The 25,681-nt window shown below is 37.2% G+C and overlaps 1 protein-coding gene across 1 annotated transcript; it reads right to left on the reverse strand.

Moving 5' to 3' along the window:
- Positions 1-851: 851 nt before the first annotated feature.
- LOC140164794 (N-acetyltaurine hydrolase-like) lies at positions 852-25,681 on the reverse strand. The gene is made up of 7 exons (XM_072188160.1): positions 25,514-25,681; positions 23,657-23,837; positions 7,267-7,451; positions 5,129-5,284; positions 4,324-4,488; positions 3,388-3,605; positions 852-2,244 (listed from the first exon to the last, which is right to left on the reverse strand). Exons 1-7 carry the CDS (start codon positions 25,548-25,550, stop codon positions 2,092-2,094), a joined length of 1,095 nt encoding a protein of 364 aa, XP_072044261.1. The 5' UTR covers positions 25,551-25,681; the 3' UTR covers positions 852-2,091.

Consider the following 25,681-nt stretch of genomic DNA (forward strand, 5'->3'; position numbering starts at 1 on the left):
CATAACACCAATGACAGAAATCATCAACAAAAATCGAATGTTTTCACTTTCGACCGTGAGTCGCATCATCAACCGGAAGTGACGTGGCACGGACCGACAGAATACCTCATATTGTTAAACCTATATATATTTAGCACTGAATACTAATAATACAGTGAATTAACACCTGATTCTAAAAACCTGGCAAACTTTGGTGTGATTTTTTTTATTGGCGATCAACGGTCTGTTTGCAAAATGTGTAGTAAACCCCATGTGTTATGTCATGCTTAGAAGACTGATTAGGCTCTTCTTGTTGAAATCCATACCCCTGCTATGGAAAAAAGTGATCTTAATCTTCCACACAGGGAGCAGGGATTTCAAATGGGTTACCCGATTGGATGACTCCCATTTGAAATGTACACTCCCTGTGTAGGAGATTAAGGTCATGTCTGCCATAGGGGGTGTATGGATTTCAACTGGAATAGCGCATTGTCACAAGGGATTGTGTTGGAGAAAATATATTATGTATAGTACACATGTAAGTTAATAGTTTTGGAATCCAATACCATAATGTCAGAAAAGTTGGGATTTGGCAACATTTAATTTCTTTGAAGTCTTTGTGATGTTGTCTTCTAATCATAGCGTATGTAAATGTTTTGAAATACAATATAATCAAAGTCAGTGCAAGTGATTATAGTGAAACTATGTGTTTGCTATATAAAACAAATATATAAATGATATACATTCCTGTAAACATTGGTTTGTTGATGTATTCTTTTGTGTGTGTCTACTCTTATCACAGTTGTTAGACATGTTATAAAAAAAACAGACTTTTTCCTCTTCTTTTAAAGAATTTTTACTGCACTGTCAAATTCTCATCAAGGATCATTTGAATATATTTTTTTTGTATTCATATATTTTATTCAACATTTCAAGTTTCAAATAACAAAAGAAAAAAGGACAAAACACAAGATGTTTACAGAACTCTTTCTCAGCAGGGTACAGGGTGCACCCAAGATTGTAAACAGTGGAAAAATCCTTACAATAATTGTATTTTTTTTCAACGTTCTGCCAACAAGATCACAGCCCATTCTGGTTATAGCAAAATGATATGATATAGCCAAGTATAAGTTTGCAAGCAGTGGCAGCACCAGGGAATATCCCAGTCTCCCCCATTTAGAACTTATTCCCCCTGATACCCTGTGAACACCCAAAAATATAAAAATGTCCACATTTTGTGCAAAATTTGTAGATTTTTGTCACCTTGAAGTTCACTTTTCCCCATGACCCCCCCCCCCCCGCATTTTTTTTCTGGTGTCACCACTGGTTGCAAGGCAAATAACAGACCTGAAACTTTTCCTCTTTTTAGCCGATTTCCTGTTTTTTTATTCATGAAATTTACGCATTATTTACTATTTTCAGCCTAATTGGAGCTTTTTAAGCATGATTTTACGATATTTTTCGCTTTTTAAAGCATTTTCCTCCTTTTTTACAAATGGTCAGTTTCAGGTCTGAAATAAGTACCTGTATAAGAGTTGAATAATAATGGTGATAATATAGGCGCAAGTTGTAGGTTTCATCAAATGGTTGACCTGCATACATTAACAGTTAGGGAAGTCGTCTCTTGCTGCGTCGGTATGCTCATCAATCCATACTCATGGCCGGATCAGCCCAAATGCATATTTAAGATTAGCAACTATTTTAAACTTTTGCGATTTGGTAGTTCACAGCATCTTGTGAATGGTAGGTAGTGAGCTTTGGAAAAAATTGCATTGATCAATTCATAGCGAGTGTTAGAAGAATTCAAATATCACAGGTATACCTGTGGTTTTGAGTTATGTTGTAACTCATTAACAACAATAAATCAAGCAAATTTGTGATTTGTAGAATGAACTTTTGCAAAACATCAAAGTGCTATTTTTCAATAATATATTGATTTAGATAATGAAAATCGATTTTTTTTTTTTTGCTTCGACCAACTATTACCCTTCAGCCTCTTTCTTGATCTGGAGTAGATGTACAAGTGCTCCGATTATGTAAGTCATTTCTATTCATCGTTATAAAAAATTTCCACAATGTTTATGTACTGGAACTTAATAATAATCCAGTTCTTTATAATTTGCTTTTTGATTGTTCGAATGTGAGCCATCTTCTTGGATTCTGAATAGTGATCTTGTCGATTTGGTTTTGTGTGATACCTTTACGTAGCATCTTTGGAATTACATTGAGGAGGATATGCGAAAACCCATGACCTCCGTATTTCATCTGTTCAAAAGAAAAGCAGATAAGAAAATTAATTGATCATGAAATATGGTCAGATGGTGGTGGTAGTGGTGGTGATGATGATGGTGTATGATACTGTAAGTATATTGTGCACAAAAAGGTGACTTTTTTAAGACACTAAAACTAAATTACAAAATAAAAGTGGTCGATAGCTGTTAAATTTTATTCTTTGTATTTTGATACCCCATTCAGCATGATGCAACTTTATTCCCCCAAGTTATAGGCCTACCCATTTTCAATGACTAAAGGTAGAGTTTCGAAAACTACGAATTTGGATGTTTCAACAGGGCGATTTCCGACACATTTTGTAACATGCATTACGAGGTATCAAAATAGGCCCTATGCAGATCGAAATTCTTCATCTATCAACCACTTTATTTGGCAATTTAGATAGTGTCTTTAAGGGATCCAAAATGAGCGTTTATTGCGTTTCGACAGTATTTTTTGTGGGACATGAGAGCACTTCAGACCTATCAATTGCATTCTGAATACGAAGCATGTCTTTCTGATATCAAATAATTTTCATTTTTTAAAATTACAATATAATACAAATTTTATGACAAATTATAAAAATTTGATATTTTTCAAATTTTGATATATAACAGTCCTCGAAGTAAATTATATAAATCTAATGATATATTCTTAAAGTGTATGTAGCAGGGAGGAAAAGCCGACGGTCAATTGAAAATGTTGACCTTTCATATTGAAGATATGGATTTTTTTTCCCCAAAAAGACCTAATTTTTTTTTGTGTTTTGGGAAAAAATCCATATCTTCAATACGAAAGGTCAAAATTTTCAATTGATCGTCGGCTTTTCATCCCACCTACATACACTTTAAGTATAAATCATCAGATTTATAAAGTTTACTTCAAGTACTGTTAAATATCAAAAATATCAATTTTAATGATTTGCCATAAAATGTGTATTAAATTGCGAATTTCAAAAATCCAAATTATTTGATATCAGAATGACATTCTTCGTATTCAGAATGCAATTCGATATGTCTGATGTGCTCTAATGTCCCAAAATAAATACTGTCCAAACGTTCATACCCCAGCCCTTAAAGAAGTATAAAGATACATTTACGCAGTGTTACTATAGATAAAAGCTGATTAATACATTACCAGTTGACATTTCCGGTGAATATCATGCGACATCACCATCTTATCCTCATAACCTTCCGCCAGTAAATCTTGGAAGAAAGCAATTCGTTGTGCGTCGCTTAAAAAGTCAATATCAGGCGACATTTGGTAGTTGGAAACCTCCCATCCAAACAGATCGAATTCCACATAACTTCCTAACGACGCAAAGTCTAACAGCTGTTCAGTAGTTGTCACACAGCCTGAAATATAGCATTGTTCAGGTAAAATGAGTTCCATGCATTCCAAAACCTGCAAATGTCTCTAGAAAATGTTAAAAGGCAAAAGATTCAGGAAAGGAAACCCATCCGGCCCTTTTGGTAGAAATGACACAGGTAGGCCCTATTTCAGTTGTTTTCGTGGTTAGGATGGCTTGACTTTGATTAAGAAGATCGATGTGACCCAAAGGGCCTGGGAATCCATCTTAAAGCTCCAAGTCCAACCTACCAGAAAGCCAAGAATGAAAGACCCTTGATTTTTTACTGTTCGCAGCTCCAAAAAGACCCCCTTATATGTTCGCAGCTCCAAAAGACCCCCCTTTAACAGGTAGGCCGTCAGCTCCCAAAGACCCACCACCTCAGGGGACTATACCCACACAAAGTATGATGTGCCCCTCCACATCGAATAACTCATTCTACGCTTGTACAAAACAATGGTCAAGGGTATCTTGTCGAACTGTTTTTACCTTCTGAAGAATATTGTTGAACACGCGCGCCCCTTTAAGTTTACATTAGCTATGATCTAGTAAAGTAAAGTAAGTAAAGTAAAGTAAAGTAAAGTAAAGTAAAGTAAAGTAAAGTAAAGTAAAGTAAAGTAAAGTAAAGTAAAGTAAAGTAAAGTAAAGTAAAGTAAAGTAAAGTAAAGTAAAGTAAAGCAAAGCAAAGCAAAGCAAAGCAAAGTAAAGTAAAGAAGTTGACTTACGGTCCATATGAGACATCACTGTTTTTCCGATATTTCCACCAGCTTCTTGTAATACACGCAAGATCTCCCGAGGAGCAGTTACATCTCGACCGGGATGAATCAACACAGGACATCCTAATAGAGTTTGTGCAGCCGCGGTCGCTCGTAGGACCTTCTTTTCTCTAGCTAAACGAAATAATTATGAAACAGAAAATAATGGAGTGCAACGAAATGTCCATTAATGTCGACTTGATCAGCGCGCGATTAAAAAGACTCAAATTTCACGGCCCTTCAGCCACTCCTATAGACCAGGCTTGCACGCCTCACGCTCCCTTGTATCCGTTCAAAGCTATTCACGTTTTCAAGTTCTTCAAGAACAATTTTGTACCAAAATCCAAAAATGTCGTGATCTAATCCATCAATTGTTAATTTTTTTCGGGGTTTTACACAAATGTTTGAAAAATAGCCACTGTACTCTTATCCCCACCACTTGTAAAATTCAGAGAAGATGATTAAAATTTCAGCCGGTGCGAGCGGACCTCGACCTCCAATTGCGCCACTAAACATGAAACACGCGACTTCTTGTAAATTTCATCTGTCGTAACTAGTGTAGATTTTCCTTGCACTGGACTTCCACGCAAAAATATTGACGGAGGGCACACATCGGCCGGGACCCGGAATATCTTACGGATGCAAGCCGCCGGCCAGTACCACAGATCTAAACAATACTATACTTGTGAGACATAAGTTAAAACTTTGTTATAGGCCTACTACAAAAGCATGTTGTAATACAGACCCGAAAACTTGATATAGACCTATAGCTTACGTCTTAGCGGCCAGGTACAGCCAATTTCTCCTATAACTCCACACTTTGTGGTGCTTCCATCAGCTCCTACTGTTATCTCCTCAACCATACGGTTAACAAGTTCTTCCTCGGTCATGTATTCTACTTCACGTGGATGAGTGGCATTGACGTACCATCCTAAATGAGAACAATGGTGAAATGGTAAAAGCAGTAGGCCCTATTGTAAGATATGTCTTCAAAATAATTTAAATTTTTTTTACTGGATTAAAAGTACGTTAAGGCGATATAATACCCCGATTTTCATCAGTACCCCTCTTCTTTTTTTTCTTGCAAATTTATTAAGTACATATATATGTTTATCACCTCATGTCCTGAACTTATAAAATATATCTACATATAAAGTGACTTTCAACCATTTTAGTAAGTCATTTTAGACCTATATATTTTTTGTTTACTGTAACCTAGTAACTCAGATCTGTGTTTCATAACAAACCATAATTTATTCTTTTCAAAATGTTCAAGTAGGGTACATGAATAGAATACATTAAATCCTTTGTTATACTCTCTATAGAAAATCTATAGTGGTGCATGCAAAATACCTACCATGATATAACACTGAATAAATTAAATAAACACTTATACAATGGATGCATAGTAATTAGTTGTTAGGAGAAGAAAAGGCTATTAGGTCACCGTATGTCAGGTTATAGGTCAATTGGTTCAGGTCAAATTTAAGCATCAATTTTGAATACACATGTGAGAGTCTGTGATATCATATGAGGCATAATTTTGATATTCTGTCTTTAACTGGATATATATCGAGAAGTGCATGGTGGATATACTAATATACCTTGGGATGTAAATGGTGAGTACAATTTAGAATGCCTAGTTGAGACGGATTTCACAAATAAATATAAAATAGTTACCAAAATCACAAACGTTAAGCTTACGGAAAACTACCCAATATGGTTGTATAGGTGACAAGAAATACACTTTTTTTCATCTTTGCTGTAGTATGGTTGTTGTAACCTGTTACCTATGGCTTAATTAAGTTTCAGTGCAATAATGTCGCAAGTTAAAAATACAAAATATAGCTCAACATTGAAAATAGAAGCATTTTAACCAGTTCCTTTTTGATAGTTGTGGAGCACCAAGTTCATGAAGTCATAAAAGAAATCAGGAACCACTTATTCCCATTTTACATATCAACTTTATTTCCCTAATGTGTTAGCAACACATATCCAAAATTTTAACGAAATCCGTTGATAGTAAGCTTTCCAAAATGAAGTGAATTTAAATCATCAGTGATGTACCTCCTTTTGGCTTCTATCTGTAAAAGCATGTAAGCTACATTGATACCGATACCACCAATAAAACGAGAAGATTTGCCCCTTCATTTTGCATACCACTTTGTCCAATTTTTTTTTTGTAATTTCTTCACAAAATGCAAAAAATGCAAAAAAAAATCAATGGGTGTAGTACCCCCTTAATGAACTAAAATAAGCAGCGCCTTGAGTGCCGTAAAGGCGGAAAATATAGTGGGGTTGTTGGTTTTCCGATGTCACTGGGTTCGCGCGCGAAAAGATTTCATTTCATACTATTTTATTCCCAAATGAAGGTGAATGTTAGTGATTGATAGGTCAGTGTGCGGAAAGCGCACAAAAAAGTGTAATTTTACTCTTTTTTAGTCCAAAACACGTGTTATTCGGGCTTAAAAGGAAGATACACAGGTCACTGAATTTTTGCTTGATATTTTTCTTCTAATGACTTTTAGGGGGAATGTCCCCCATGGATTTTTTGGAGGGGTTGTGAGAAAAAATCCAAAGTTGACATGGTTGAGGAGTCTTACAATACAATAATATTTGCGTTAACACATGACATGACAAACCATATGAGTTTAAGTCACACCACGGTGACTTTGTGAGATCTTTCGAAAAAGAGCAAAACCCTGTGTAAATTTTATAATTGGTCTTGAATTGCAAGGACGGGAATTCTCCCAATTTTTCCTAGCAATTTCCCCGGGCAATTTCCCCCTCCCCATTCAGAATAAGAAACTGAACAAATTTCCACATTTGGGGCAATGTCAAACTTTAGGCAAATTGTCGGATGCTACTCACATCCTGGTGTCTTAAGATATACGTCAGTATACATGTACGCACCTGTGCCAGCGATAATGTTAACACCAGTAGTGTCCTGAAGTCTCTTGAGAACTTTTACATCTCTTCCGATACCAATGCAAGATGCGTCAACGATGGAACGGCCGCCATTTTGCAGATAGAAATTGATCTCTTCATCCCATGCTTCATACTCATCTACAGCATTCACGTTTTCTATATTGCTATATCTGGAAATGATAAAAAAGCGGCTATAGTCTAGATGACAACTTAATTTTAGGTGAGTTTATGTTTTGCAATAGACGGCGGAAGCGGGAGGGACCGGAGGGGCAGTGGCGTAACTAGGGTTGGTAGCGCCCGGCGCGGGGCAAGAAACAAAATTGGCGCCCCTACCCCCTACCATGTCTTAGACGTGGGTAGTGGCATATAGGGGTTGTGGCGCCCAGTGCTAAGGATACATAATGGCCCCGGCCACAATGGTTGAAACCCGCGCGCAAAATTTTGGACAAATAAGGCCTACCACTATTTAATTTTGAAGTTGAATATCGGTCTTAAAATGTTCTTTCAATTGATTTTGTGCTGAAATACGCGCGAAGCTCGCGAAAAATTAAAGAAGTTCCTCCACAAAGCAAGTCTGATCTAGTCGGGAAATCCTATATTGTATAGTTTGTGGCAATATCAGTCAAACATTCAATTGGCAGGGGAAATCAAGAACAACGCCTCTGGTATCGCCCTCTCCTCCCAATTTCTTGGTCACCGTGGTGCAAAGCCACTGGACGAGAAAATCCGCAACAGGCGTGGGGGCAGCTTCATATACCGGACAGAAATTGTCCAGAATTTCCCTGTGCATCTTCTTTTTTAGACCATTAAACACCTTAATTTGGGGCAAAATAGTGTAATGCTGTAAATTACCACAACATATCACCTTTTTTGTGCTAAAATAGTGTAAAATGGAAAGGTTTTGCGCGCTTCGTGCGCAATTGTCCCAATAAAACAGACCAAAAATTATGACCATCAGGAACATTTTCATCGCCACTCACCCCTGATATGCCACCGGGGACACCAATAAAAAAAAAAAGCAAGTGCGCAGCCTATACGGCATGCAGACCTGGTAACGGGGGCAACGGGACTTTTTATAATCAAAATTTACAATACTTATGGCCAAATTAATGTGAAAAAGGCTAAAAGCGCGGCTTTTCTCCACATGCTCAAACCTTTAAAGACCATATAATAACCCTTAAACTTTACGGCGATACCCATTTTAACTCTTTGTCCACGAGGCACCATAATTTGAATGAGAGCACACAATGCGAAATAAGGACACCAGATCTTAAACTGGCTTTAACTTAAATCAAGGGTTTTTTTTTGTGTGTTCTTTCAATTCCTGTTTTCGGTTTTTTAATATTACTTGAGTCCTTCGTACCTCACCAATTCCCTGTAATGTGTCCAACTTATACTGGATATTTTGTAATTCAAACCACTTCAATTTGCACACATTCCTTTCGACATTCGAAAAACCCGCCCATATATTTCTTTTATATAAACATTTTTAATGTAATGGTAAATAGGAAAATAACAACAAATAAAAGCAATGTTTCCTCTACTTATGCAAGACCAGGGACAATAAAACTTTGGGTGCTCCATTTTACTTCAGTGCCAATGAGGTTAAGAAAATGGCATTTGTTCCAAATAGTATAATAGTATACCCAGTGGGCACACCCGACGTTGAAATCACGTTGAAATCAGGTTGACGTTTCGACGTTGAAATCACGTTGTATTTGCAAATCGACTCTAACCTGATTTCAACCCGATTTCAACGTTGATTCAACGTCGAAATTTCAACCTAATTTCAACCTGAATTTCATGTTGTATTAAACGCCGAAATTTCAACCTGAATTTAATCCGATTTTAACCTGATATTTATTTAAATATAATTATTATATAGTAATAAATTTATACGTACCCACTTGTAGAACCTCACCGCTGTGGTCCGTCTGGGAGAATATTATCATGAATTCATGATTATAGGCTAGGATTGGTATCGCCCTGGGTAACTGGTATCGCCGTCGTTGTCGGTGCAGAGGGCCGGTGCAGTCGGCACCCATACGCGGGATGCAACCGGGTGTGGAGTCGTGGTGAGCCGCGCGCAGTGGTCGGTGCAGAGGGACGGTGCAGTCGGCATCCATACGCGGGAGTCTCCCGGGTGTGGTGTCGGTTGGCCTCGTGCAGTGGAGCATGCGTCGGAGTCGGAGTGCAGTCGGCACCGCAACGCGGGAGGCAATCGGGTGCGCGGGCCCGTGCCCGGGCCCGTGCGCGGCGGTCATGTTTTGACCAAAAATCACATTTTGACCAAAAATCACATTTTGACCAAAAATCACATTTTGACCAAAAACACATTTTGACCAAAAAACACATTTTGACCAAAATCATTTTTGACAAAAATCACATTGTTGACATTTTTGACCAAAAATCACAATTTTACCAAAAATCGCATTTTTGACCAAAAATCACATTTTTGAACAAATATCACATTTTTGACCGAAAATCCTATTTTTGACCAAAAATCACATTTTTGACCGAAAATCACATTTTTGAACAAATATCACATTTTTGACCAAAAAATCACATTTTTGACCAAAAATTAAATTTTTGACCAAAAATTAAATTTTTGACCAAATATCACATTTTAGACCAAAAATCACATTTTTGACCAAGAGTACATTTTAAACCAAAAATCACATTTTGACCATGAATCACATTTTTTTATTATAAATCACATTTTTGACCCCTGACCAAAAATCACGTTTTGAAAAAAAAAACATATTTTTGACCAAAAATCACATTTATGACCAAAAATAACATTTTTAACATTTTTACCAAAAAACACATTTTGTCAAAAATCAAAATTTTGCCCAAAAATCACATTTTTTTTTCAAGATGGCCACCACTGAGTAAACATGCAACTTGGGCAATCTTCTTAGTATTCGATTTTGCTAATTTCTAACCTTTTTATCGTAAAAGCCTCAATTTGATGATTTTTAACCTTCAAATCCTAAATAGCTTTCCAAAGATTTTACGTGCAAAGTAAGCGTCGCGTTTTAGGCCATAAGTCGAGTTACCTTGAACTTTGAAATTTATTTTTGATATCATCATCATATAAATTTTTCAACGTCGTCGTAGAACCTGCAAGTTGAGTTGCCCAGCAAACACAAAACATTTTACAGATAACGTTTTATTGTTGGTTTATATAAAGGGTATAAAAACGTTTTAATAACGTTCTAAAAACACTTTTGAAAAATAGATGCACGATATATTAACATGTTATTATAGAGTTGACAAAGCATTTTTGTACCTTTATAATGCAAGTAATAGTAATAAATGGCAACTGCCTTAGCTGAAAACAACAACAAACACATGTACATACAGGACACTTCTTTCACCTATTATTGGTACTAGCGGGTACCCGCGCTTCGCGCGGGCCCCCGCTAGATGAGTAAACGGGAGCGGTTAGTAAACGGGAGCGGTTAGCATAAACGATGGAAATTGGTAATCATGACAATTGGTATCGATTTAACAGCTCAATTATTAGGGCCTACTCGGTCAGTGATGTGGTAACATTTGTTGCCTCCATTTTAGCATAATCTTTTGCGTAATTTTTGTACCAAACACCCTTTTGACTTATTTTTTCTTTGTCTGTCCTTTTTTCTTTCAGTTTCTCTCTCTATCTCTTTCCATTTCTTGCTTTCCCGTAGTGACGTGCGCAGCACATTGAAAGGGGGGATGTTGTTCAGTTCCCCCGCAAGGAGTCTGATTAGGAGTGTGAAGGGGCAATTTATTCCCGCGAATCCCCCGGATCCAACAAAAGTGGGGGGAATTGCCCGCCTGCCCCCCCCCCCTTTTGCGCACACCACTGCTTTCCCGTTATTTCGTTCCATTTCTCTCCTTTTTATTTTCTTGCTTGTTCCCTTTCTTTCTTTCTCTCTGTCTCTCTCTCTCTCGCTCTTTCTTTCTCTCGCTTTTGTCTTTCCCATTCTTTCTTTTCGTTTCTCTCACCCTTTCTCTTTCTTGCTTTCTTTCTTTCTTTCATTCTTTCTTTCATTCTTTCTTTCATTCTTTCTTTTTTTCTTTCTTTGTTTTTCTTTCTTTCTTTCTGTTTTTCTTTCTTTCTTTCTATCTTTCTTTGTCTTTCTTTCTTTCTGTCTTTCTTTCTGTCTGTCTCTCTGTCGTTGTCTTTCTTTCTTTCTGTCTGTCTTTCTTTCTTTGTCTTTCTTTCTTTCTGTCTGTCTGTCTTTCTTGCTTTTTCTTTCTTTCTGTCTGTCTTTCTTTCGTTGTCTTTCTGTCTGTCTGTCTTTCTTTCTTTATCTTTCTTTGTCTTTCTTTCTTTCTTTCTTTCTTTCTTTCTTTCTTTCTTTCTTTCTTTCTTTCTTTCTTTCTTTCTTTCTTTCTTTCTTTCTTTCTTTCTTTCTTTCTTTCTTTCTTTCTTTCTTTCTTTCCTGTATACATATGTACATGTGGGTTTCTGATTAACCTCATATTTGGCCATACTAAAAAGTGTCCATTTTTGCGGTCTTCGTGCGAATTTGTTCCACTTTTGCACGCATGTAGGCCTATGTGGCCGTTTCTTTCTTTCGTTCGTTCTTTCTTTTAAATTTGTTTCTGTTTCATCAAGTAGGCCTATACTATAGCAACATTGGGTTTCAAGAAGGTTGAGTTACATAGGCGTAACTTCAGGTGGTGGGGTGGGGGAAATGGTAATTATGGCAATTGGTATCGCTTTTACCCAATAACGCGTGTTTTATATTATAATTTGACCAAAACCCGGGACCAAAACACAAATCCATTTTGCGTATTTTTGGTAGGCCATACTTTTTTTAAACTTCTTTCTTTCCATTTGTCACTTCCCCTTCCTTTCTTTCTTTCGTTCGTTCGTTCTTTGTTTTCTTTGATCTCTTTTCGACACATCCTTCCGTCCTCACTTTCTTTCATTCTTACCCTTTCCCACCATTTATTTATTTATTTCTCGCCAGGGCTCCTTGTCATTAAACCTTTCTTTCCTTTCATTTCTTTCTTTCTTATTTTCCTTCGTTCTCAGTCCTTCTATCTCTCTTTACTTTTGCTCACATCATTTCTTTACTTCTTTCTCATTTTCCCTCTCTGTGTCTTTTTTCTTCTATATATATCTCTTACGTTAGGTTTTTCTTTCCCTTTCTCCTACTCTGTCTTTCTTCCTCTCTAGGCCTACTCAAGTTATAGTCAAACGCATCAAAACTCAAAATTTATTTTCAAATTACAAATTTACATATTTTTTTTTTTAGGCCTACCTTTAAATCAGTTGTGTGTAGCGTGATATGGACAGGCATGTGCCTCCGATCGATCTGAAAATGTAGAAAATTCCACAGGAAAATTGCCGAAAAACTGCGGCCATCAAGCCCCCCCCCCCCATGGTCGGTGACCCCCCTCAATATGATGACATAACTGCTTAAAATCTTCTAACGGTAATAGCATTTACTGTCGCAATTTTCGTACCGTCTCTGCCATTTTTGCGTCTTGAGGTTGACGCGTGCTCGCTCGCTGGGTTGCTATGCGTGTGTGCGTATTAATGTACGTAGGCCTATAGCATGGCAACGAAATGACGGGCCACCATTGGTTGATCCACCAAATAAATCCAAATAATTATTTGTATTTATTAATTTATCTATTTATCTATGCAATTACCATTCATCTGGAAATGCTAGAACTTATTTATTTATCTATTGATTAATTTATTTGTCATCTATAATCTCTGACATGATACCGATGAATCGATCAGTTCCTCTTCAAAGTATCGATTATCGGCAAGTTCCTCTTTAATAGTATAGATAAAATCAACCAGGAATATTATAGTGCTCTAGCTGCAGAACAAGGTAATCCATTATTTTTTTCAAGATGGTATAGCCACGTTCATAGTGGCTGCCGCCTTAGCTGGAAAACACCAAAAACACTTAAATAGTTTTGTGTGTCTTAAAAAACCTGCATGTTCTAAAGACACAAAACTAGAAACAGTTCTCTCAATAATTTTTTATTAATCAAAAATATGGGTCAAAAATTTTGACCAAAATTTGGGATATTTTAAGGTCCTTATTCAAGAAATTGAGAAAATTGTTTCTAATTTTATTTTGTGTCTTTAGAACATAATATGCAATTTTAAGGGATCTGGAATGAATATTTTTTGTGGGACATGAGAGCACATCAGACATATCGAATTGCATTCTGAATACGGAGAATGTCTTTCTGATATCAAATAATTTTCATTTTTTAAATTCACGATATAATACAAATTTTATGACAAATTATTAAAATTTGATATTTTTCACATTTTGATATATAACAGTCCTCGAAGTAAATTTTATAAATCTAATGATATATTCTTAAAGTGTATGTAGCTGGGAGGAAAAGCCGACGATCAATTGAAAAATTTGACCTTTCATATTGAAGATATAGATTTTTTCCCCAAAAGACCTAATTTTTTGGTGTTTTGGGGAAAAATCATCAGATTATGAAGTTTACTTCGAGTACTGTTAAATATTAAAAATATCAGTTTTTAATGATTTGCTCAAATGTGTATTACATTGCGAATTAAAAAAAAAATCAAAATTTTTTAATATCAGAAGGACATTCTTCGTATTCAGAATGCAATTCGATATGTCTGATGTGCTCTAATGTCCCACAATAAATACTGTCCAAACGTGCATACTCCATCCCTTAATAGAGTTTGAATTCAGGGTAAGTTATGGTTTCATATTTTGAAACATATTCTCCTACACATCGCAAATCCAAAATAAAATCAGCTCCGTCCTTTTGATTTTCAAGTTACGTTACCATGGTTACATATATCATACTTTGATACAATTTGTATCTAAACGCATCCTGAACACTTATATCCCGTCTTCAACACTGTTAACGTTTGGCTAAGTGACATGCATGTTTAGATACATGTATGTAACAAGTAACAACATCATAGGACTTCCTACCTCGAAGATATGTGTCACACATCGAAAATTCAAGGTTGCTTGGAATTTTGGGCTGAAAGTCATTTTAAACTTTTAGAAATTAGATATGTAAGCTTTTTATTTGTGATTTGTGATGTTTAGGAGTTGGAGTTGCCAAAAATACCTATCGTTTCGTGAAAATGTGGAAAACAATATTTTCTTTTATTCCTAAGCACTTCGTCTCCGGCAATCATAACATCATGCCTTATAAATTTATGTTAGAAAAATAATTATCAAGCACGAATCACATGGTCGCCATGAGTTTGTTTTAGATAAAACCACGTGATTCGTGCTTGATAATTATTTTTCTTACATATAATAGGGCATAATGTTGTGATAGGCGGAGCCTTCCTTTAAAACGTGTGTATTTGTTTAAAAAGTGTTAGAGCTGGACATTTAGAGCCTAAATACATTAGATTTAGTTATGGTTCTCAAAAGAACTCGTGAATTTTCAGAAAGCTGTTTGTGTTAAAGTGCGAGGGTTATCCATAGGCCTATATATGTACTAGGAGGACACTTTAGAACTTGACCCTTTTGGAACCTTTTAAGAATGTACTGGATGCAATGTGCCCATTATACTTAATGTTAATATAGGGTTTCCCCTGGCTTGCGTAAAAATCTTGAGTAAAAATCTCAAGTTTTTCTTCTTTTCACGTTACAACTTACTTAAAACTTCTGATACCACGTAAGATATCTTTAACATAATTATGGTTTCTAAGTCCTGACTTTTACACGTATAACTAAACTTGAAATTGTTGACAGATTATACAACTGAATACTTCTATTTTTCTCATCGAAGAACTTCACAGAACTTTCTTAGACTGATGATCAGATCATATACAGATAGTGTGATCAATAGCTTTGGAAGTGTTCTGCGTTTGCAATCCACCCTTCAACGTATTCAAAGGATCCTTGTCGTGCTCAGTTTAAGCTGAAGGAGATAAGCATCGAAAACGTCAACCCTATCAGTAGGCTTATATCGCATTGATGATGTCATCAATACCAATATTAAGAAAATCTAGACCAGAATCTGTATTTGCTTGCTTAGTTCTTTCTATGTCAAGACACATATCAAGGCAATAACAGCTGTTATCATTAAGCTGATGGGTTTGCACATTTTTGACCAAAAATCACATTTTGACCAAAACACTTTTTGAAGCTGGTCCATTTCACAGTTCCTGGAATGTGAGGCGTGAGTTCATTCCATCTGCGGGCTATATGGAATGAATGATGACTAACAACTTAAGTTAGATCTTGAACGGATGAGTAGTATGTGGCAGCAACTGCTCAACAATGGACTTTATTCAGTGTAGGAGTTGGTCCATGCCATGCCGTGCCAGTTTACTCCATCTTTGATTTGACCGTGCTCTTATGTATTAAAATTATGGCTCTCTCAAGTTGTCAGTTCATCCGAAATCTTTGGCTGCATCTAAACTTTCTAAGTTAAGTCAATTTTCTTGATGCTTTATACATTGTACATTGTCATGGACTATAGTCTGTCTATTGCATGGCCAATCTTGTTTTGATTCCATTGTCACGTGGCACAACAACAGGTCAGCTGTAACGACAAAAATAACAATTTAGGGATTTAAAAATACAATTATTTCCATAATTTACACATACAAAAAACATTATATTTGACATAGACTTACAGTACGATTAATATGCTTAATGTAAAATAGGCATAGGCCTACTGAAGGTAGACCTGTTACTCCTGACTGTTTAGGGTAATTCTGCTGAACAATTCTTAGGGCCATTCTTGGGACCAAAAAGAGGAAAGTATAACTTATCTTTGCTCCTTTAGACACATGCTTTAGACTAGAGAAATTATTTGGGGATGTGAAATCTTCTGCCTAAAAAATCTGCCTAAAGAGTGTTCAACACTAATTGGCTCATGCTTGCACATGTTTAAAGTAGGCATACTCAGAGAACATGATATTTTTGACATAGAGCAGTGATAAGTTTAAAAAAAAATTAAAAATAGCCTCACTTTCTTTCTAGAGAACTGCAGATTGCACCTTAATGTTGAATCTATTTGAGGAAGATCTTTACGACCTTTAATAACTTGGAAGGTATAGGCCTATAGCTTTAAGGGTCTAAATCTCGTGAATACAAATACTGAATAAAGTTCATAATTCATTTAGCCTATTAAAAACGAAGATAAGTAGATTATTAATATTAGGGTCATATGATGTATATTTGTAATTTAACCTTAAGTCTCTCAGAAAAGATTAGATATAGGCCTACCCGTTATGTTTACTAAACGGTTGCAACTAGGCCTACCAAGGAAGCACAAACGAACATTAACATGATTAATTTTGAATAGGGGATGTCCTTCTGATATATTTAATAATTTAAATTTTTTGAAATTCGCGATGCAATAAAAATTTTGGGGCAAATTATTAAAAATGGCACTTTTTGACATTTAACAGTTCTCAAAGTAAACTTAATAAATCGAATGATATCTACTTGAAGTGTATGTAGCTGGGATGAAAAGCCAACTATCAATTGACAAATTTGACCTTTCATATATAGATTTTTCCCCAAAAGACCGTTGTTGGGGAACAATCTATATCTTCAATAGGAAAGGTCAAAATGTTCATATGATTGACGGCCGCTCGTCCCAGCTACATACACTTTAAGTATATCATTAGATTTATAGAATTTACTTCGAGGACTGTTTCAAAAATATCAATTTTAATCTCGAATTTCAAAAATTATTTGATACCGTACTAGAAGGACATTCCTCGTATTCAAATCAAAATGCAATTAGATATGTCTGATTTGCTCTCAGGTCCCACACAAAATACGTGAAAACGTTGCTATCCGAGCTCTTAAGCTCTATCTATTTGAAAAGAACTTTATTCCACAAATTCCACTAGCCTAGTCTAACTGAATATTACTGGTACTACTATTTACGCCTAGCCATATTTATAGGCCTGGGCCATGTATGCTTCATAATTCTGCGCTTATTAAAATATCATTTTGTCAGTGGGATGTGGACTTCCACGAACTTGGTATCACTATCACTCAGTTTATTATTTTTAAAAATAATTGTCATTTTGACATTGAAATTCATGTCAAATCATCAAAAACACATGTTCTAGTCTGCCCTACCAGTAACTTAATGTCTAAAAAAAAATACACTAGAGATAATGATTTGCGCTTACAGAGCGCAGACAATCGCAAGGCATGTAACTCTTTAATGACCATTTGACCTGACCTTTGACCTTAATGTTTCCCGGGCCACGAAGTTTGTTGTCACCGAAATTGAGCCCCCATATCCATTACAGAAAATGAAATTACGGTATAAGATTTGACCCCAGTTAACCTTTGACCTGACCCCTGCAAAGTGTTCCAACATATCCCCCCTGGTCATTAATTTTGTTGTCACCGAGTTTGAGCCTCGTACCCCTTACAGATGTCCAAAAAATTCATTTCTAAAATTTGACCCCTGCATGACCTTTGAACTCACTGACTCCTGCAAAATGTTTCCCTGGTCATGAGATTTGCTGTCACTGAGTTTGAGTCCAGAAGAAGAAATTATAAGATTTGACCCAAGATAACCTTTGACCTGACCCCTGCAAAGTGTTCAATATATTCCCTTGGTCAGTTTGTTGTCACAGAGTTTGAGTCCCGTAGGCCGTACCCCTTACAGAAAATGCATTTCTAAATTTGACCTTTGACCTGACCCTGTAAAATGTCCCCCGGCCCTGGTCATGAGATTTGTTGTCACCGAGTTTGAGCCCCATACCCATTACGGATGTCGAGATAATGCAATTGTGAGATCCCCCCTCTTAATGACCTTTGACCCCAATTCTTTGTACAACTTTTAGACATTGGCTAAGGCGATGCAGGCCCGGTGGGGTCACTCCCTGGCAGGGGGGACGCATAGGACCGTTACCACAAGCACAAATTACCCCCTTTTGCAGTCGATTTCAAGGACAAATCATGAAATTTTACCCACTTTTTTACTCCAAAACAAGGACAAAATGGTACTCTGAAACACCCCTATTTTTTAGATTCCGAGGACACATTTGCAATTTTGACCCTATTTCAACATTTCAAGGAAGGGATTTTTAGGCCTATGAATGTTTTTTTTTCAGTAATTAACAAGGGCATCACAGAATTCAAGTAGTACCCCTTGCATATAAATCAGAACCGAGAACAATATTGATCACGGGATGAGTACAAAGTAGGAAACCAAATTTATTCCTGTGATTTTTTTATCTGGCCACGGGATCAGGAGAAAATAATAAGAACCCCTTTTTCAATTTCGCAGACATTTGTGCAATAAAACACCCCTATTTTTCCAATTTCACGGACAAGTTTTGTCCGCGGACATGCCCTAAAAATGACCCCTTTTTCCTTGATTTTGGTAACGATCGTGCGGTCAGTATTGCAAGTTGAGTGACCCCACCGGGGATGCAGGTATGCAAGTGACGTCATTGTATTATGTAATTTGTGGAAGATGAAGCATTTTTAGTGAAAATCACATTTTGGCCATAAATGACATATGACCTTTGACCCACCGAGTTGGACACTGGCCTAGAGCATATGGCTACGATGACTCGTTATAGGTTTGACAGAAGAAAGAAAGAAAGAAAGAAGAACTGACCAAAAACAGTACAATCGCAAATTGAAAATTTGCGATCAAGTAATGACCTAGCACATGAGCATTGCTGCATGATATGACTAGGGCTAGGCTCTAGGGGCCTAGTTTCTTAATTATACAATAAACATTTGCATTTCCCCCAGGCCCGTAGCCAGCACCCCCCCAAATGCCAAAGGCCCAAAAAGTTCCCCTTTTTTTAACCCAAAACGTCCCATTTGCGAGCGCAGCGAGCGAAAAATAGAGGTTTTTATGCCTTCTGTAATCTTGGTCCGTCCAAAAATGTCCAAATCCGCCCAGTCCAAAAAGTTCCAAATTTTGTAAAAAGTCCACTTTTTCAAAATCAATACCCCCAATCAATCCAGACTACGGGCCTGATTGCCCCCAGCAAATATTCCAAACTGGCATGACTGGGTCTTGTACAAGTACAAGTCATTAAGCATGTCAACTTCAAGGCACTGTTTCGTGTCTCGAATGGTGCATTCATGATTGTACAGCATGCATGGCATGTGCAGCAGGCATGTAATTTAACTGCTCAGTAAGCTTAACTATTTTAACATATCCTGATAATACAAAATGGAAAACCAAGTTGAAATATAAATCCAGCAATGTGTCCAAAAGTCAAGTAGACCTTTAAAGAAAATTTAAATGTTTACTAACCTGTTTTATTTGCAAATTTAGGCCTCAAGTTTATGTTCGTCACACGTACGCGTACAACTCCTTTTGCTTTAATACTGCCAAATTGGTCAAGCTGGGAGATTCCACGTTTGTTGATAGAAAGACAGCTTAGGCTAATAGAAATTGGCACTCCATACGTGGTGGATAATAATAAAGTTTAAAACATGTAGGCCTAGCCTATGTCCGGCACTTAGGCAGGGTGATTCTTTGTTGGATTATTTTATATTTACGGTCGACCTGGGAGAAACCGATTTACAATAACTTAGGTGGTCTATCGTGTGCGATACGCTATTTTTGGTCGACCTGGGATTTTTTTCTCCCAGCTTGACCCAAAACGCTTTAATACTGATGTACATTGGGCAATATCGCAATATCCGTTCTGGAAAAGTGTTGGGCGAAAGCGATACTAGGCCCTACTACAATTTTAATCCAAAAATTTTTTAAACTTTTGAATGTCCAAACATGGTGATCTAGGATTAGAAACATGTTTATAGGTAAAAATGCGACCAGAACTAACGAATATCCAAAAATTTGAAATTGTTTTTCAACATGTTTCATAGGCCTAGGCCGACTAGCCTACAACTCTAGTGTGATGCAGAATTCACTGCTTGCCTATCCAGATCCAAATCCAGATCCTACATCAAGTTCAAACAAACGGACACATTCAAGGCATTATGTCATTGATTGATGCGCCGTCCCGCTCGTGGCAGTGGCATCAGTTTTGCACTCGCGTGTGCGTAGGCCTACCCATAAACACTTGTGTGCGTACTCACAAACACTTGTGCACGCGCGTACGTATACCTTCAATAATTTGCAAATGTGCGTGCGTACCTATAAACACTTATGAACGCGAGTGTGCACTTGCAAACACTTGCGAACTCGCATGCGTACCCGTAATAACTTTCGCGTACCCATAAACACTTGCGAACGGGCATGCGTACTCGAAAACACTTGCAAACTCGATTACGTAATGTACGCGCGTGCGTACCCGCAATAACTTTCGAACACAAGTGCGTACCCATCAACACTTGCGCATGCGTGTGCGTACCCGTAAACACTTGCGCATACGCTTGCGTACTTGCAAACACTTGCGAACGTGCATGCGTACGCATAAACACTTGAGAACGAGTGTATTCACGCAAACACTTGCGAACGTGCATGCGTATACTCCCAAACACTTGAGAACGTGCGTTTGTACTTGCAAACACTTGTGTATGCATTATGTGTATACTTGCAAACACTTGCGAACGCGCGTGCGTACCCGCAATAACTTGCAAACGCATGTGCGTACCTATAAAGACTTGAACATGTGCATGCGTACCCATAAACAATTGCGCACGCGCATGCGTATTCGCAAACACTTGCGAACGTGCGTGCGTACCGGCAATGTACGCAAGCGTACCCATGAACACTTGTAAACATGAGTGCGTACTCGCAAACATTTGCGAACGCTTGTTAACACAATTGTGCACGCGTGTACATACCCACCCACAATATCTTGCAAACGTGCGGTATAGGCCTACCTATAAACACTTGCCGTCCCCATGAAAAAAAAAAATTAGAGGGCGCCCCCCCATAACACTCCCCTGCTTTCTACGACTATGATCGACAACAGAGGCCTATGTTGCGTCCGGCCCACCCACTCCCACACCCGGTTGCCTCCCGCGTATGGGTGCCGACCTCGATATGCCGACCTTGTAGCTACTACACCGGCTATGCCGCCGTGGCGATACCCGGGCAATTCCCCGGGGCGATATGATCGGGTTAGTAAAATAGTTTGAAGATATGCGAATAGGCATATTAGGGACCGCTCACAAACACTTGTTAGGGGGGCTGATGCAAAAAAAAATCATCGCGCAAGTTTTCCGCCCCCTTTCAGATCTCTAAAAATTCAGCCTCCCCCTTTGACATGAAAATTATGGGTCAATCCCATAGAAAATCATATAAACTCAATTTTCCTGGGAAAATTTTTGGTCATTTTTTCAAGGCCCTCCTCTACCCCTAGGAGGGTCAAAACTAAAGCCCTCCCCACCCTTTTGCATCAGCCCCCCTAACAAGTGTTTGTGAACGTCTCTTGCACCAACTTCACCATGTTGTAGGAATTCCCATATCAACATCAGCCCGCCAATTGAGCGGCGACGGGGCCGTATAGCATACCCCGTACCACCCGGTGTTTTCGCGTAAGTATTTGAGGTAGTGCACGCCGCGCGCGCCACTTGAAGAAGGGAACGGAAGTTCGGTTTAAATCGTTAGATCATGCGGATTGATATATAGAAAAACTTGGCTAAAATTTCAATGCTATCGACCTTTAAACATGTATTATACTAGGCATATGCATATTTCGTCCTAATAATATTTTATGTAACGTCATTAAGTTGTGCATTGAAACATTGGTTGAAATCAGGTTGAAATTTCAACGTTGTATCAACGTTGAAGTTTCAACCTGATTTCAACCTCCTTAATTTTTTGCATTGAAAGTTTGTTGAAACATGGTTGAAATCAGGTTGAAATTTCAACGTTGTATCGACGTTGAAATTTCAACCTGATTTCAACCAATCTCTAGGTTGAAATCGGGTTGAAATCAGGTTAGGTTATATTTCGACGTTGTATCAACGTTGATACAACGTCGAAATCCTAACCTGTGCCCACTGGGATAGTGTGCTGACATTCAAAGTTTAGATGTCTCGTGGACAAGCATTAAAATTGGGTATAGCTGTAAAATGTGTCATAAAAACAGAACGGCAAGTGCTAATTACTTCGTTTTTTCACACAAGGTCACTAATGAATATATCATGTGTTTTAAATCCTAAAAGTTCAATCTGGTTATAAAATAAAGATGTATTCTTTGCACTATTGCACTTTTGGTCTCACCCTGTATATTGCTTGTAGAAAATAAACACCATGTTTATGGACTGAACATGTAGTGTTTTAAGTTGAGCACTATAGAAGAGTGTGTTTAATCTTTTGTAATGAATTTGTATGCAACTTTTGTATGCAATTTGCCGACAACTTATGCACCTTTGCATCACTTAAGTTGCAGAAATTTTATCACATTCACATTGTGAGACTTTACGCTACTGTTGGACAGGTTAAAAGATGGTAGGGACACGTGTGCATTTCATTCAACATTTAATAAAGAGGTTCTGTGTACTTTTATGGAGTTTTCAATAATGACAATTCAATTAAATGCAATGATATTTTAAATGAAACCTATTGCCTTTCTAAGTAAATCAAAAGGAGTTTTTTATATTATTATTATATTTTACAATTTGTGCAATTGTAGGCACCTGTGCGCATTTTATTCATTTTTGCCGAGATTGTATTCGTATTTGCATATCAATAGCATCAATACCATAAACTTAATAACATTTATGATCCTAGTGTGTACTTTCATGGAGCTGTAGGTAATTAAAAATGAAATGAATTAGTGAAATACATTAGCAAACCAGACATGAATCAATTTTCAACTTTAAGTGCATATCATTAGATTGATAAACTTTACTTCGGGGATTGTTAATGTCAAAAATGTCATTTTTTAGTGTAACTTGTCATAAAATTTGTATTATATCGCAAATTTCAAAAAATCAAAATCATTTGATATCAGTTAAGGCTATTCCTCGTATTCAGAATGCAATTTGGTATGTCTGAGTGATATGTGCTCTTATCTCTCAGCCCTTAACGTCAAAAATGAGTCAGTAAAATGCGTGATTTGTAAAAGTTTACAGAACTCAAGGGGAAACAGCCCCCTCTGCAGCAACCCCTTCCCCTAAAGCTTGTCTCCGCTAGCTGATCTTTTAGATTTTACGTTTGCTAACGTGCAGTGACTTTTTTCTTCTAAAATAGCCCCTGCCCCCCCCGTAGTTACGCCACATGCGGAGCGGACACGCCCCTAAACTTTTCCAGGGGACGGCCCTCTAAAATATCCCAAGAGGGTCACGAGAAGAAAATATATAATAAAATGCACTATCTACCGAGAAGAAAGCAACCACACTTGCCTGTGCCTTTGACTTTGTGTTTTTACCTTAAAAGTGGGGGAAAACTAAGGGAGGGGCAAGAAAAATATGCGACTGAGATGCCCCCTTGCCCCCCCGTAGTGCCGCCGTGCCACTGAACTTACGGATATTGTCTAATCCACCACAGATTATCCAAACGAATTGGTTCGTTTTGCTTCTTTTTCACCCAGTCAGGAGTACCTCGCCAATGATACGCCCGCCGTTTGCCTTTCCAATAACTTGAAAACTGAAAATGTTCGTGCGTCATTGTGAATCCGAGATCAAATGGGTTGATCGGTCCGGAAACTGCAGGTTACAAAAATTATGAATTATGGAATGAGAATGATTTATTTTATATTAAGCAAAGGCGCTCTGGAATCACAATGTACCGTGGGAGCTTTCGCGGGTTTGTAAAAACATATAAACTAGCTTAAACTGAGCTCAAAAAGAAACTTATAATTTTTTACAACTTGTGAATCACAAGGTCATATCTTAAAATACTGTCAATTAAAATGAACCAAAATTACACACAGGATTACATTAATACTCAAAACACATGTCAGTAACCAAGCAGTTGTCCAACTGACACAACAGCAAAATGCACTGTCATGGGACAGCTTCCTGGACTTCCTTCACTTTCACAGCTCAACATAATTGGCACCCCGGACAAAAATTTGTGAGAATGCACACAAGATCCTGCACAGATGATAAAACGGTGCTGCTTTCTGCTTTTCATACACTTTTTTCATGAAACAGGGCTGGGCTGTGAATGTGGTCCAGGAAGCTGTCCCATGTCAGTGCATTTTGCTGTTGTGTCAGTTGGATAACTGCTTGGTTACCATGTGTTAAGGGTGGTCTTAACCCTGGAATTATGGAAACTTTCGGGCTTCATAACTGCTAACTAAATTATTAGTCTAAAGAATATAAAAGTATACATTTTAGACTGGAAATGACTTGCTGAATTCATCTGTGAGGTCAATTTGGGCCAAAATGCTCATTTTGGAGAAAATCCCAAAAACAGGGTTTTTGGCCAAATTTTTCGTGCAACGTAACAAAAAAATTGTTTGGCCAAAAATTTTTTTTATTAATTTTAAAAACTAGATAAAAATATCTAGGGACCATTTTTTATTTTTTGAATTTTGACCAACTTTGAGAAATTTGCACCAAAAATGGTCAAAAAATGCAAAATTTTCAAAAAATCATAAAAAGCCTGATTTTCGCCCAAATTTCAAATATTTTTTTTTTTGTTTTTCAAAATTCAAAAAAATGAAAAAACCGTCCCTAGATATTTTTATCTAGTTTTGAAAAATTAATAAAAAAATTTTTGGCCAAACAATTTTTTGTTACGTTGCACGAAAAAATTGGGCCAAAAAACCCGTTTTGGGGGATTTTCTCCAAAATGAGCATTTTGGCCCAAATTGGACCTCACAGATGAATTCACCAAGTCATTTCCATTCTAAAAATGTATACTTTTATATTCTTTAGACTAATAATTTAGCAGTTATGAGGCCCGAAAGTTGTCATAATTCCAGGGTTCAGACCAACCTTAAGAGTAGAGTATTGAAGTAAATCTGTGTGTAATTTTGGTTCAATTTGATGGACAGGATTTCAAGATATGACCTTGTGAAATATTATAAGTTTCTTTTTGAGCTTAGTTTTTGTTGGTTTGACCACTTTCCAGAATCTGTGGTTTTTAAGTGGGCCTATATGTTGATGGTTGGTAAAACCCGGTAAAATATTATGATGAAGGCTTTAAAAATGAGAACAAACTACGATTGCCACTGTAAGACAAACAATACGAATACCCCTTCAGTGTAAGACCAAACTATGAAAATGCAGGACAAAATGGTTAATGGTGAGACAATGATTGACATTATTCGCACTTATACTATACTAATGTAGGCCTATCGTTATCGTTAGATATTGACAAAGTTATTAAAGTTTGAATTGATTAACCAAATCAAACCATATTAATAGCCTACCTGTTTGTATCTTGCCGATTAAATCATCAGTCGCCATGGTTTGGTGAGAGTTTGCAGAAAAATTAAATTAAATTTAAGCGCAACTTTTTACGTCTTAGCTAAATATCCGCGTATTTGCTTTGTATACTTTAGTACACTAAAGTCATGCACCTTGATTGTATGTATTGC

Source organism: Amphiura filiformis, chromosome 11 (genome assembly GCF_039555335.1).
Source record: "Amphiura filiformis chromosome 11, Afil_fr2py, whole genome shotgun sequence".
Taxonomy (NCBI): domain Eukaryota; kingdom Metazoa; phylum Echinodermata; class Ophiuroidea; order Amphilepidida; family Amphiuridae; genus Amphiura; species Amphiura filiformis.